The sequence below is a fragment of the Bombina bombina genome, chromosome 2, assembly GCF_027579735.1.
Source record: "Bombina bombina isolate aBomBom1 chromosome 2, aBomBom1.pri, whole genome shotgun sequence".
Lineage (NCBI taxonomy): Eukaryota > Metazoa > Chordata > Amphibia > Anura > Bombinatoridae > Bombina > Bombina bombina.
The window spans coordinates 1,246,674,953-1,246,690,594 of NC_069500.1; the positions used below are offsets into that span (position 1 = coordinate 1,246,674,953).

General features: G+C 39.3%; 1 protein-coding gene across 1 annotated transcript in view; it reads left to right on the forward strand.

The window, feature by feature from the left end:
* Positions 1–9,833, forward strand: part of PDS5A (PDS5 cohesin associated factor A) — a 1,179,407-nt gene extending 1,169,574 nt beyond the window's left edge. Inside the window, exons 29-31 of the mRNA XM_053700274.1 lie at positions 1,426–1,531; positions 1,918–2,264; positions 8,570–9,833. Coding sequence (XP_053556249.1) covers positions 1,426–1,531; positions 1,918–2,264; positions 8,570–8,573 — 457 coding nt within the window. The 3' untranslated portion in view covers positions 8,574–9,833. The remainder of the gene's footprint in view (positions 1–1,425; positions 1,532–1,917; positions 2,265–8,569) is intronic.
* Positions 9,834–15,642: the final 5,809 nt, after the last annotated feature.

Consider the following 15,642-nt stretch of genomic DNA (forward strand, 5'->3'; position numbering starts at 1 on the left):
CTTTCTGGGAACGATCATAGTCAGTATGCACATTTAACCCACAGATCAGCTCAGAGAGAAGCTACAAGACGGTATGTCGCCTGCTTCACTCCAACGCTTATCCTTCGGTAACGAAATGCTTGGAAGTGGTAGGTCCTATAGTTGCGGCTTCGGATGCTATACAGTTTGCTTTCATCTCAGAGCTTTACAGTTGTGTATGCTCAGAAAATGGAATGGAGATCATTTAGATCTGTCACAGGTTAATTTACCTGGACACCCAGACAAGAGGGAGTTTCACTTGGTGGCAGTCTCCAATTCCAGTTCTCCTAGGAACGGGTTTCCGTCGCCCCTCTTGAGTGATTACCACAGACACGAGTCTGTCCGGCTGGGATGCTTGTGGGGTTCCCTGAGAGCCCAAGGAACTTGGTGTCAACATCACTAGGGTGGCACACAATGCTCGATGGCGATGCAGGAGTTGTCTTGAATCCTGCTGTGGGCGGAGAGACATCAATGTAAAATTACAGCTATCCACATCCCAGGTTTAGATAATTGGGAAGCGGATTTCCTGTGCAGGCAGACTACCCTCAAGGGAGTGCTCCCAAGATAGAGCTGATGGCTTCCCGCTACAATGCTAGACTCCCGAAATACAAATCGAGGTCCAGGAATCTTTAGGTAGGGCTAGTGGACCTGTGGAACTTAAACCTAGTGTATCTTTTTCCAACAATTGTTCTCCTACCTGTGTGGTCACTCGGATCAAGCAGGATGGAATACCAACTATTCTGATAGCCCCTGTGTGGCCACGCAGGACTTGGTATGCAGACCTAGTAAACATGTTGTCTGCTCCTCCTTGGTGGTTGCCTTTTTGTCAGGACCTGCTAACTTAGGGTCCATTCTTTTACCAAAAGCTAGATACTCTGAGGCTGACTGCCTGGTGATTGAATGGTTGATTTTGCCTCAGAGAGGCTTCTCCGATAGTGTCATTGAAACTCTTATCCAGACTTTTAAGACTGTCACCAGACGCATCTACTACAAGGTCTGTAGGACTTCACTGGTGTGACCAGCGTGGTTTTTTAACACAATCTTGGCTCATCCCTGGATCACAATTAGTCTCTTTCTAGCTCATTTGGTCACTTCTTGACAACTTGGAGTATGAGGTACCTCAGGTAACACTGCCAAGTTTTTCCTTGGGAAATTGTTGATTATGTTCACCCTCCAATTGTCAGATGGTTCCCACTGGTGAATATTATCCAGGAATATGAGTAAAGATATAGATATTGTACTTTTTGGTGGTGTTTTGTAGCATACTTCATACAGCTCATAAAGACATGCCCAGTTCACTTATGCTGGTGTTAACTTTCACAATAACATAAGTCCATCTGTCTTGCTAAACGGTTAATTCTTTAAAGTAATAAGTATATTAAATCTAGTTTCAACTTTTTGTTTCAGGGATCTGGATTCTGAAGTGTCTGAAACTGGTGTTAGTGAAAACGATGAGCATCCTGTCAGAATAATTTCAGTCACGCCAGTCAAGACAGAGACTGTGAAAAACAAGGTAATGTTCGAGCTTTTGCTCAAGAATCAATAACAATCTTTCACTGCTTAAATATTTCACCTATCCCTCAAACTTCTCTAAAATAAAAATATGTGTATGTTTTAATACAATGAATAAATGAACATGATGATATTGACAAGATTATATACATAGTATGATACAACCAGGGATAACCTGGTAATATACATTTCTTTGCTTTTGTATATAAAAAATAATAATTCTAGTGAATGTGTCAACCTAAGAAATCAAGCAAACATGTTTAGTATATAGATTTAACATCATAACCCAGAAATTATTTATAAAATACATAAATCAAAAGATTTTATTTTCTGAATACAAATAAATTGTTTCAAATGCAGTTATTCTATATTATGTATGTTTGATAGGAAGTGAACTCTGAGCAGACTACTCCATCTACCCTTTTACCCGAGCGAGGAAAAAAAAGATCAGCAGTATCGCCTGGGTCAGAGAATATCCACAAAAATTTAGAGGAAAAGAAAGCTGATGATGGGCAAACAGTCCCACCCAAACCAAGAAGAGGGCGGCCACCAAAATCTGAATCTCAGGGTAGTGCAGCAAAAAAAGATGACTCAATCAAGCCTGCAGGGAGGGGACGGAAGAGGGCAGCCTCAAATAAAGAAAGCTCTGTAGGGCTGGAGGCAGGCAATGCTAAAGTACCAAAACAGGAACAAACATCCAAAAAAAAAGCACAAAGGCAAATGAATCTACAACGGTAAGAATTCAAAATATAATATATCTACATTTCATCCTTTACATAAAAGCTACATCTGACTGAGTCATGATGCATGTACTTTAAGGAAATTTTGAAAAGTGATTTCTACTGGATTATACTCCTTCGCCTGTTCTAAGCTTCTTTGATTGTTTGTTAATACAGATAATGGCTTCTGTATTACTTCCAGGCAAACTTCTGTGTAGGTAGAAAGATAGTTATTCATCTGCAGTTAAAAAGGTCGGTAAAGTCAAAATTAAAAGGACAGTAAACAACTTGTAATTACATCTGTTGTGTTGCTATAGGATAACATATTAGCTTAGTCTTAACTTTTTTTTTCTAGCAAATTAAAGGGACAGCCAATACCAGGATTTTTTTTTGTTTAAATGATCGATAATCCCTTTATTATCCATTCCCCTGTTTTGCATAACCAACACAGTTATAATACACGTTTTACCTCTGTGATTACCTTGTATCTAAGCCTCTGCAAACTGCCCCCTTATTTGCATTTTAGCCAATCAGTGTTGACTCCTAGATAACTTCACGTGCCTGAGCTCAATGTTCTCTATATGACACATAAACTAACACCCTCTAGTGGTAAAAAAAACTGTCAAAATGCATTCAGATTAGAGGTGGCCTTCAAGGTCTAAGAAATTAGCATATGAGCCTACCTAGGTTTAGCTTTCAACTAAGAATACCAAGAGAACAAAGCAAAATTGGTGATAAAAGTAAATTGGAAAGTTATTTAAAATTACATGCCCTATCTGAATCATGAAAGTTTATTTTTTTTCATGTAATTGGCAAGAGTCCGTGAGCTAGTGACGTATGGGATATACAATCCTACCAGGAGGGGCAAAGTTTCCCAAACCTCAAAATGCCTATAAATACACCTCCCACCACACCCACAACTCAGTTTAACAAACTTTGCCTCCTATGGAAGTGGTGAAGTAAGTTTGTGCTTGATTTTTATGATTTCTTCTATAAGTGCTTCTAAGCATTCTGAAGCCCAATTTCTCTTAGAGTACAGTGTTTGTCAGAGGGATTTGAAGAGAGTATCGCCTATTGATTTTTATGGTTTCTCTCACGGAAAATCTTTTTGTAAGGGTTCTCTGTTTCGGTCGTAGGGATTCATCTCCTACCTCCCTTTTCAGACCGACGATATACTCTTATACCATTACCTCTGCTGATAGTTTTCAGTACTGGTTTGGCTATATGTGGATGGCTGTCTTTCGGTAAGTATGTATCATTAAGACACTCTCAGCTATGGTTGGCGCTTTATGTATTTTTATAAAGTTCTAAATATATGTGTTTACTTATATTTGCCATGAGTCAGTTCTGTGTATATTTCCCTTTGCAGTTTCAGTATGGGAATCATGTTTAAGGAAATTATTTTCTTTCTAATGACACGAGTCCACGGATCATCTAATTACTATTGGGAATATCACTCCTGCCCATCAGGAGGCGGCAAAAAGCACCAAAGCAAAGCTGTTCAATATCACCTCCCTTCCTTCCCACCCCAGTCATTCTCTTTGCCTACGTTAGTGTAACGAAGTGGTAAAGTTAGGTGTCTGGAAAGATTCTTCAATCAAGAGTTTATTTTATTTGCTGTACTAGTATGTGCTGTTTTTACTCCAGGGTGTAGCTGTAGTCCATTTCAGTCTCTTCAGTAGAGCATTGGTGGCTTTTAAGCAAAGGGAACTTGTGGGACATAATTCTCACTGCGCCTCCCTCATATTTAAATAAAAATTGCTGCCCTTATTATTTTCCACAGGTCCATGTGAGGGAAAGGACCTCTCAAACCTAGTGAGCTGCCTTGCTGCCAGGCAGATTATTGAAGTGCTAATTTATTTTCTTAAGCTGCTTTAAGGAAAAATACATGGCACTTTACTTTTTCCCTGACAGGGATATTATTACATTTCCCCTAGTGTTATAAGGGGGATTATGTATGGCAGTATTGCAGGCACTGGGGACTTGAGGAGTACTTGGCTCAATTTGGTATTTTGTTATCGTTATTTTCATTAAAGATGTCTGCTGAGACGTTATTTTTTACACGCCCACGATGGGCAGGGCTTGTGTGGCGCGGTACAAGTTATCTAAATTGCGCACTTGTTATTCTCTCACTTCCTGTATATGGAGGAGAGATATCTGCATCTTAACGTTTTTCAAATTTAACGGTTATTTGTTAGCCTGTTATTACTTAAACAGCTCCAGTCTGGAGTCCGGTTTTAAGAAATATATATATCTTTTTCCTGCAAGGTAGGCACATCAGCAAAGCTATTGCTGAGGTGTTAAGACGTTTTTTATTTTTCAATATCTTTGTAAAATAAAGCAGTTACGTTTTTGTATTTGTTCAAAAAATATAAGTTTTGTTTTTACATTGCATCAAAAATAAAGCAGTTTTGTTTTAAAATTTAAAGAAACAGTAAAGTTGTTTATTTAAAATGTACATATTTTAATTATTTATTTTTATTCTGTTAAGATGGACCAAGACTCTGTTACAGATTATAAGATGTCCTTTATGGTTAAATGCTAATATTAAACCACCAATTCCTTTTTGTCCTCATGTGTTGAGAGAACATGAAATCTTAAGGATACATTTTTTGAGCCTATATTGTCTAAGACAGATGCTGTCCACGAGTCTTCTGACAATGTGCAAGATATGCCACATTTTTCTCCTCGGGTGTCCAAAATTTGAGTACCCATTAATTCAGTGCCCTGCGCTTCATCTCAAGCTCCGGCTGGGGTCTCCTTGCAGGGCATTGCTTCCCTCATGTCTTCTGTAGTTTCTGATGCGTTGTCTGTTTTTCCCATGTTACAGGGAAAGCGCAAGAGGAATTCTAAAGAATCAGTGCATAAGGTATCCGACTCTGCCGTGGCTATTCCGAATGTTTCCTCTCATAGATCTGATGAGGAGGATCCTTCGGTAGCATAGCATCTGAGGGTGAGATCTCAGATACTGACAGTGTAATTCCTTCCTCTGATGCTGAAGTTCTATCCTTCAGGTTTAAGCTAGAACATCTCCGTTTACTAAGGAGGTTTTGGCTACTCTGGACGACTCTGACTCTACTGTCATTGTCAACCCTACAAAAGTCTAGTAAACTTAACAAGTATTATGATGTACCTTCCATGCTGGAAAACGGTCTCCAAGGTGGAAGGGGCATCTAATTACTATTGGGAATATCACTCCTGCCCAGCAGGAGGCGGCAAAGAGCACCACAGCAAAGCTGTTAAATATCACCCCCCTTCCTTCCCACCCCAGTCATTCTCTTTGCCTACGTTAGTGTAAGGAAGTGGTAAAGTTAAGTGTCTGGAAAGATGCTTCAATCAAGAGTTTATTTTATTTGCTGTACTAGTATGTGCTGTTTTTACTCCAGGGGGTAGCTGTAGTCCATTTCAGTCTCTTCAGTAGAGCATTGGTGGCTTTTAAACAAAGGGAACTTGTGGGACATAATTCTCACTGCGCCTCCCTCATATTTAAATAAAAATTGCTGCCCTTATTATTTTCCACAGGTCCATGTGAGGGAAAGGACCTCTCAAACCTAGTGAGCTGCTTGCTGCCAGGCAGATTATTGAAGTAAGTGCTAATTTATTTTCTTAAGCTTCTTTAAGGAAAAATACATGGCACTTTACTTTTTCCCTGACAGGGATATTATTACATTTCCCCTAGTGTTATAAGGGGGATTATGTATGGCAGTATTGCAGGCACTGGGGACTTGAGGAGTACTTGGCTCAATTTGGTATTTTGTTATCGTTATTTTCATTAAAGATGTCTGCTGAGACGTTATTTTTTACACGCCCACGATGGGCGAGGCTTGTGTGGCGGTACAAGTTATCTAAATTGCGCACTTGTTATTCTCTCACTTCCTGTAAATGGAGGAGAGAAATCTGCATCTTAACGTTTTTCAAATTTAACGGTTATTTGCTAGCCTGTTATTACTTAAAGGGACAGTCTACACCAGAATTTTTATTGTTTTAAAAGATAGATAATCCATGTATTACCCATTCCCCAGTTTTGCATAACCAACACAGTTATAATAATATACTTTTAACCTCTGTGATTATCTTGTATCTAAGCCTCTGCAAACTGCCCCTTTTTTCAGTTCTTTTGACAGACTTGCAGTCTAGCCAATCAGTGCCTGCTCCCAGATAACTGCACGTGCACGAGCACAGTGTTATCTATATGAAATACGTGAACTAACACCCTCTAGTGGTGAAAAACTGTTAAAATGCAATCTGAAAAGAGGTGGGCTTCAAGGTCTAAGAATTTAGCATATGAACCTTCTAGGTTAAGCTTTCAACTAAGAATACCAAGAAAACAAAGCAAAATTGGTGATAAAAGTAAATTGGAAAACTGTTTAAAATTACATGCTCTATCTGAATCATGAAAGTTTATTTTGGCCTAGACTGGTTTTAAGAAATATATACTGTGTGTGTATATATATATATATATATATATATATATATATATATATATATATATATATATATATATATATATATATACATATATACATATATATATATATATATATATATATATATATATATATACAGGGAGTGCAGAATTATTAGGCAAGTTGTATTTTTGAGGATTAATTTTATTATTGAACAACCATGTTCTCAATGAACCCAAAAAACTCATGAATATCAAAGCTGAATAGTTTTGGAAGTAGTTTTTAGTTTGTTTTTAGTTATAGCTATTTTAGGGGGATATCTGTGTGTGCAGGTGACTATTACTGTGCATAATTATTAGGCAACTTAACAAAAAACAAATATATACCCATTTCAATTATTTATTTTTACCAGTGAAACCAATATAACATCTCAACATTCACAAATATACATTTCTGACATTCAAAAACAAAACAAAAACAAATCAGTGACCAATATAGCCACCTTTCTTTGCAAGGACACTCAAAAGCCTGCCATCCATGGATTCTGTCAGTGTTTTGATCTGTTCACCATCAACATTGCGTGCAGCAGCAACCACAGCCTCCCAGACACTGTTCAGAGAGGTGTACTGTTTTCCCTCCATGTAAATCTCACATTTGATGATGGACCACAGGTTCTCAATGGGGTTCAGATCAGGTGAACAAGGAGGCCATGTCATTAGATTTTCTTCTTTTATACCCTTTCTTGCCAGCCACGCTGTGGAGTACTTGGACGCGTGTGATGGAGCATTGTCCTGCATGAAAATCATGTTTTTCTTGAAGGATGCAGACTTCTTCCTGTACCACTGCTTGAAGAAGGTGTCTTCCAGAAACTGGCAGTAGGACTGGGAGTTGAGCTTGACTCCATCCTCAACCCGAAAAGGCCCCACAAGCTCATCTTTGATGATACCAGCCCAAACCAGTACTCCACCTCCACCTTGCTGGCGTCTGAGTCGGACTGGAGCTCTCTGCCCTTTACCAATCCAGCCACGGGCCCATCCATCTGGCCCATCAAGACTCACTCTCATTTCATCAGTCCATAAAACCTTAGAAAAATCAGTCTTGAGATATTTCTTGGCCCAGTCTTGACGTTTCAGCTTGTGTGTCTTGTTCAGTGGTGGTCGTCTTTCAGCCTTTCTTACCTTGGCCATGTCTCTGAGTATTGCACACCTTGTGCTTTTGGGCACTCCAGTGATGTTGCAGCTCTGAAATATGGCCAAACTGGTGGCATCTTGGCAGCTGCACACTTGACTTTTCTCAGTTCATGGGCAGTTATTTTGCGCCTTGGTTTTTCCACACGCATCTTGCGACCCTGTTGACTATTTTGAATGAAACGCTTGATTGTTCGATGATCACGCTTCAGAAGCTTTGCAATTTTAAGAGTGCTGCATCCCTCTGCAAGATATCTCACTATTTTTGACTTTTCTGAGCCTGTCAAGTCCTTCTTTTGACCCATTTTGCTAAAGGAAAGGAAGTTGCCTAATAATTATGCACACCTGATATAGGGTGTTGATGTCATTAGACCACACCCCTTCTCATTACAGAGATGCACATCACCTAATATGCTTAATTGGTAGTAGGCTTTCGAGCCTATACAGCTTGGAGTAAGACAACATGCATAAAGAGGATGATGTGGTCAAAATACTCATTTGCCTAATAATTCTGCACTCCCTGTATATATACACATATAGAGAGAGAGGTGTTTGTGTGTGTGTGTGTGTAATGTATGTATATTTCTTTAATATAAGCCTATTCAAAGTTTTATATATATTTAAGTGCAATTTATGCTAAATTATAATTTTACCAGTTTTATTTTAATGTTCTTTACATTTATTGATGACTTAAATATTTTTTCTTTCTTGTTGTTTCAATTTTCAGGTAAAAGGACACCTTAATAAAGAGAAAAATTAAATCCAAATCAAGGCATGAACCGGATTTCAACATTTTCTACACATAAGCTGAACTTGCTCAGACCTTAACTGCTTTCTACATTTTAAAAACATGTAAACTGGTGAACATTTTTCTTAGAAGAAAAATCCTCTACTGAATTGTAAAATAGAAGTTCACAAGGCCAAAAACTTAAATTTATCAGAGACTTTTTATTTGGGGAGGGGTGTTTTTAAATGAAAATGTAATTAAGCTAATGGTGATCCTACATTATGGCTGTAACAAAGCAAATCCATATGCCTTCATTGCTTTTAAGACCATGTTTAAGTTGTCTTGAAGACAGCGTGTTTGTATAATTCTTCACTTGAGAAATGCAGGAGGTACCATTATATGATAATAGATTTGAGGATATACATCCTGTTTAGTTGTATTCCTTTTATGATGCTAATAGACTCCTGCTAAACAGATTATAATACTTCTCGAACACAATAAGGATCCAGTTGTAAAGGAGGCGTAGGGTTTGAATATTGATAAATGGTTCTTTATTTTATATTTCTTAATGGTCTCATGTAAAATTTGCTGCCAGCATACTTTTCAAACAAAATACGATGTACAGGGGCTTTTTTGTTGTTTGTTTTGTTTTGTTTTTTAATATGCCTGTTCTATAAAGAGTTTTATGTAGTTATGTTTGTTTATATAGTTTTTCCAATCACTTATAGTGGAGGGAAAATACTTTAACCCACAATATTTTTACATTTCAGAGAATTTTTTTGTTTTGTTTTTTTTTTCTTGTCCTGGTTTTGTTGGGTTAATATAATTTGGAATAAATGTACATATTTTGGTTTGTTTTATAGAACATCTGTGTCACCTTTTAAATACCCTTTTAATCTAATAATGATGGAATACTGTATGAATGAAGACAGTCTTGCATTCAGTTTTATAATGTTGGTCCCAGATTTGAATTAATATTGTAAAAATTATCAATTTTTTTAAAATAAAAAATTTGGGTGGAGTTTGCAACTTTATAAATAAAGTTGTAAATGTTTACTGGTCATTTTTTAGGGATTTTGCTGTTTTAATGTTTATTGAAGTATCTCTATCCAAATTCTTTTTTAAAGTTTTTTTTTTATTATTATTATTTTATTTTCCCAGCAATGTGTCCTAAAAAAGGTGAGCACAAACATTTGTGTACATGCTGTGCTGAATATGCACCTCGTACTTAAGTTTTGTTACATATAATAAATGCGTCTAGGTATCAGTGTGTCCATTGCTTTTTGCATTTGTTTTGTTTTTGTTTTTTTGTTTTGTTCTTTTGTTTTGTTTTGGTTTTCACCTTACTCTCCATCTTTATAATGTATGTTACGGTCACATTGCTTTCCTTTTTTTCCATAACTTAAACTAGTACATTCATTTTTTAATTGTTGACGTTTCTCTGTACATATTTTTATAGTTCATTGCAGTATAGAATCTGTACATTGTGCACAAAAACAAACCTACAATATATACATACTATATAGTAGAAAAAGGAAATTAACTTAAGATTTTGACCTGGCTACATAATCACTTGTTTTGATAAATGTAGTAAAATAAAAAAACACAAATAGAACTAGAGTATCACTAAATCCTTTTGAAATGTATGCTTCAGATACAATGTATTCTATCTACAGATATCAAGACAACAAAGTGCGGTTCTGCTTTTGTATAGGCATGTACCTATTTTTACAGACTTTCAATTCATAAAGTAAATATACACATGCCCACATTGTTTTCTGGGAACTTAAAGGCACATGAAACCTAAAAATGTTCTTTCAATATTCAGACCATAATTATGGTCAAATATAAGTCAAAAAAGTTATTTGTTGCAGAGTATACCTAGATAGGTAGTGTACATGTGTGGAGCATTGTATAAAGAAAACACTGTTTCCACCCAGTGCTCCTGGAAATGTAGAACACTGATAAAATTATTCTTTCAAAGTGACGGGAGCTGGGCCACGCGGGAGCAAGGCCTCTCAGTGAAGGAGATCTAAGGGCCAGGGGCTTATCTTGGGACCTAGCTACTAACACGTTACCTGTGGGGAGCAAGACACTGCAAGAAATTTGCCCTCTCATCAACCTTTCCAACTGGTAGCATTTTGCTGCGGTGCATTCCAGAGGAGAGACAGAAGAGAGAGGAGGACAACGCCAGCTTAATTGATATATGCAACTGCAGGAGGTGGCAGGCTGTGCGGCATGCAAAAACGTGAAAGTAGTCCTTAGAATCCTGATGTGCAGTCATGCTTTTAAACTTTCTGATTTGCCATGATTTTGCAGGGTTTGCAAAGTGGATGCTCAATCTTAATACTTGAGTACAGGGCACGGAAAACGTAAAGGGATAATACATTGTTCCTGTGGTTAAATCAAAGAAAACAATCAATGTGTTTAAAAAAAAAAAAAAAACGCAAACAACTTGTTTTCTTCTGAAATTAATACTTAGAATTTCTCACTGTAGCCCCTGCCTTAAGTGTGATGAATGGAGACATTTTTGAAATTTAAAGGGACAGTCTAGTCAAAATTAAACTTTTATTATTCACATAGGGCATGCAATTTTAAACAAGGTTCCCGTTTACTGTCATCATCAAAATTACTTTGTTCGTTTGGTATTCTTTGTTGAATGCTTAACCTAGCCATATGCTAATTTCTAAGCCTTTGAAGGCCTCATCTTATTTTGACAGTTTTTCTCTTGTTAAGTGTGTTCAGTCCACGGGTCATCCATTACTTATGGGATATATTCTCCTTCCCAACAGGAAGTTGCAAGAGGATCACCCAAGCAGAGCTGCTATATAGCTCCTCCCCTCACATGTCATATCCAGTCATTCTCTTGCAACGCTCAACAAAGAAGGAGGTCGTGAGAGGAGATAGGAGTTTTTTACTTATTCTTCAATCAAAAGTTTATTATTTTAAAATGGCACCGGAGTGTGCTGTTTTTTCTCTCAGGCAGTATTTAGAAGAAGAATCTGCCTGTGTGTTATATGATCTTAGCAGACGTAACTAAGATCCACTGGCTGTTCTCGCATATTCTGAGGAGTGGGGTAACTTCAGAAAAGGGAATAGCATGCGGGGTCCCCCGCAAATGAGGTATGTGCAATAAAATAATTTCTAGGAATGGAATTGACTAAGAAAACACTGCTGTTACCCATATGATGTAAGTACAGCCTTTAATGCAGTAGTAGTGACTGGTATCAGGCTGATAAATGTATGCGCAGTTGAGTTATTTTCTAGGGACTAGAATTTGACTGAGAAAATACTGTTAATACTGAAATAATATATGAGCCTTAACTGCAGTAGAAGCGACTGGTAGCAGGCTTAGTGATAACTTTGCATAACATTGGAAAAGTTTGTTTTTAAAACGTTTACTGGCATGTTATTCGTTTTGTGAGGTACTTTGGTGATAAATCTTTTTGGGCATGATTTTTTTCCATATGGCTAACGTATATTTCTGCATAGAAACCGTTATATCAGGTCTCCCACTGTTGTAATATGAGTGGGAGGGGCCTTTTTTTAGCGCCTTGTTGCGCAGTTAAAATTCTAGCACAGTCTTCCTGCTTCTTCCTCCTTGATCCAGGACGCCTCCAGAGAGCTCAGGGGTCTTCAAAATTCATTTTTGAGGGAGGTAATCAGTCACAGCAGACCTGTGACAGTGTGTTTCACTGTGATAAAAGCGTTAAATCTTAAATTGATTATCCGTTTTTGGGTATTGAGGGGTTAATCATCCGTTTGCTAGTGGGTGCAATCCTCTGCTAAATTCATACATTTACTGTTAAAATTGTTGGCTATAACTGAATTAGTTCATTGTTATTTCAACTGTGACAGTTTTTTGTGTTTTTAAAAGCGCTGCAGCGTTTTTTTCTATTGCTTGTAAATTTATTGAAAGTTTTTTTCCAAGCTTGCTAGCCTTCATTGCTAGTCTGTTTAAACATGTCTGATACAGATGAATCTACTTGTTCATTATGTTTAAAAGCCAATGTGGAGCCCAATAGAAATATGTGTACCAATTGTATTGATGTTACTTTAAATAAAAGTCGGTCTTTACCGGTAAAGAAATTATCACCAGACAACGAGGGGGAAGTTATGCCGCCTAACTCTCCTCTCGTGTCAGTACCTTCGCCTCCCGCTCAGGAGGTGCGTGAGATTGTGGCGCCAAGTACATCAAGGCCCTTACAAATCACTTTGCATGATATGGCTAATGTTATGAAAGAAGTATTATCTAATTTGCCTGAGTTAAGAGGCAAGCGCGATAGCTCTGGGTTAAGGACAGAGCGCGCCGATGACATGAGAGCCATGTCCGATACTGCGTCACAATTTGCAGAACATGAGGACGGAGAGCTTCATTCTGTGGGTGACGGATCTGATTCGGGAGACCGGATTCAGAAATTTCAAATTTTAAATTTAAGCTTGAGAACCTCCGTGTATTGCTAGGGGAGGTATTAGCGGCTCTGAATGATTGCGACACGGTTGCAATCCCAGAGAAATTATGTAGGCTGGATAAATACTATGCGATACCGGTGTGTACTGACGTTTTTCCTATACCTAAAAGGCTTACAGAGATTATTAGGAAGGAGTGGGATAGACCCGGTGTGCCTTTTTCCCCTCCTCCGATATTTAGAAAAATGTTCCCTATAGACGCCACCACACGAGACTTATGGCAGACGGTCCCTAAGGTGGAGGGAGCCGTTTCTACTTTAGCCAAGCGTACCACTATCCCGGTGGAGGATAGTTGGGCTTTCTCAGATCCAATGGATAAAAAATTAGAAGGTTACCTTAAGAAAAATGTTTGTTCAACAAGGTTTTATATTACAGCCCCTTGCATGCATTGCGCCCGTCACTGCTGCAGCGGCATTCTGGTTTGAGTCTCTGGAAGAGGCTATTCGCACAGCACCATTGGATGAGATTATGAACAAGCTTAAAGCCCTTAAGCTAGCTAATGCATTTGTTTCGGATGCCGTTGTGCATTTAACCAAACTAACGGCTAAGAACTCCGGATTCGCCATCCAGGCGCGCAGAGCGCTATGGCTTAAATCCTGGTCAGCAGATGTAACTTCTAAATCTAAATTGCTTAATATTCCTTTCAAAGGGCAAACCTTATTCGGGCCCGGCTTGAAAGAAATTATTGCTGACATTACTGGAGGTAAGGGTCACACCCTTCCTCAGGACAGGGCCAAATCAAAGGCCAAACAGTCTAATTTTCGTGCCTTACGTAATTTCAAGGCAGGAGCAGCATCAACTTCCTCCGCTCCAAAACAGGAAGGGACTGCTACTCGTTAGACAGGGTTGGAAAGGCAACCAGTCCTGGAACAAGGGCAAGCAGGCCAGAAAAACTATTTCTGCCCCTAAGACAGCATGAAGAAAGGGCCCCCTATCCGGAAACGGATCTAGTGGGGGGCAGACTTTCTCTCTTCGCCCAGGCCTGGGCAAGAGATGTCCAGGATCCCTGGGCGTTGGAGATCATATCTCAAGGATACCTTCTGGACTTCAAAACTTCTCCTCCACAAGGGAAATTTCATCTGTCAAGGTTATCAACGAACCTAATAAAGAAAGAGGCATTTCTACGATGTGTACAAGACCTCTTAGTAATGGGAGTGATCCACCCAGTTCCGCGGACGGAACAAGGGCAAGGTTTTTACTCAAATCTGTTTGTGGTTCCCAAAAAAGAGGGAACCTTCAGGCCAATCTTGGACCTGAAGATCTTAAACAAATTCCTAAGGGTTCCATCGTTCAAAATGGAAACTATTCAAACCATCCTACCCATGATCCAAGGGGGTCAGTATATGACCACAGTGGACCTAAAGGATGCCTACCTTCACATACCGATTCACAAAGATCATTATCGGTACCTAAGGTTTGCCTTTCTAGACAGGCATTACCAGTTTGTAGCTCTTCCCTTCGGGTTGGCTACGGCCCCGAGAATTTTTACAAAGGTTCTGGGCTCGCTTCTGGCAGTACTAAGACCGCGAGGCATAGCGGTGGCTCCGTACCTAGACGACATTCTGATACAAGCGTCAAGTTTTCAAAATGCATAGTCTCATACAGAGATAGTTCTAGCATTTCTGAGGTCGCATGGGTGGAAAGTGAACATGGAAAAGAGTTCTCCGTTACCACTCACAAGGGTTCCCTTTCTAGGGACTCTTATAGATTCTGTAGAGATGAAGATTTACCTGACGGAGTCCAGGTTATCAAAAATCCTAAATGCTTGCCGTGTCCTTCATTCCATTCCAAGCCCATCAGTAGCTCAGTGCATGGAAGTAATCGGCTTAATGGTCGCGGCAATGGACATAGTGCCATTTCCGCTCCTGCATCTCAGACCGCTGCAACTATGCATGATAAGTCAGTGGAATGGGGATTACTCAGATCTGTCCCCTTTACTAAATCTGGACCAGGAGGCCAGAGATTCTCTTCTCTGGTGGTTGTCGCGGGTTCATCTGTCCAAAGGAATGACTTCTCGCAGACCAGATTGGATGATTGTAACAACAGATGCCAGCCTACTAGGCTGGGGTGCAGTCTGGAGAAACTCCTCCCAATAAACATTCTGGAATTAAGAGCAATATTCAATGCTCTTCTAGCTTGGCCTCAGTTAGCAACACTGAGGTTCATCAGATTTCAGTCGGACAACATCACGACTGTGGCTTACATCAATCATCAAGGGGGAACCAGGAGTTCCCTAGCGATGTTGGAAGTCTCGAAGATTATTCGCTGGGCAGAGTCTCACTCTTGTCACCTGTCAGCGATCTACATCCCAGGCGTGGAGAACTGGGAGGCGGACTTTCTAAGTCACCAGACCTTTCATCCGGGGGAGTGGTAACTTCACCCGGAGGTGTTTGCTCAACTGATTCTTCGTTGGGGCGAACCGGAGCTGGATCTCATGGCATCTCGCCAGAACGCCAAGCTTCCTTGTTACGGATCCAGGTCCAGGGACCCGGGAGCGGTGCTGTTGGATGCACTAGCAGCCCCTTGGGTTTTCAACATGGCTTATGTGTTTCCGCCTTTTCCGTTGCTACCTCGACTGATTGCCAGGATCAAACAGGAGAGAG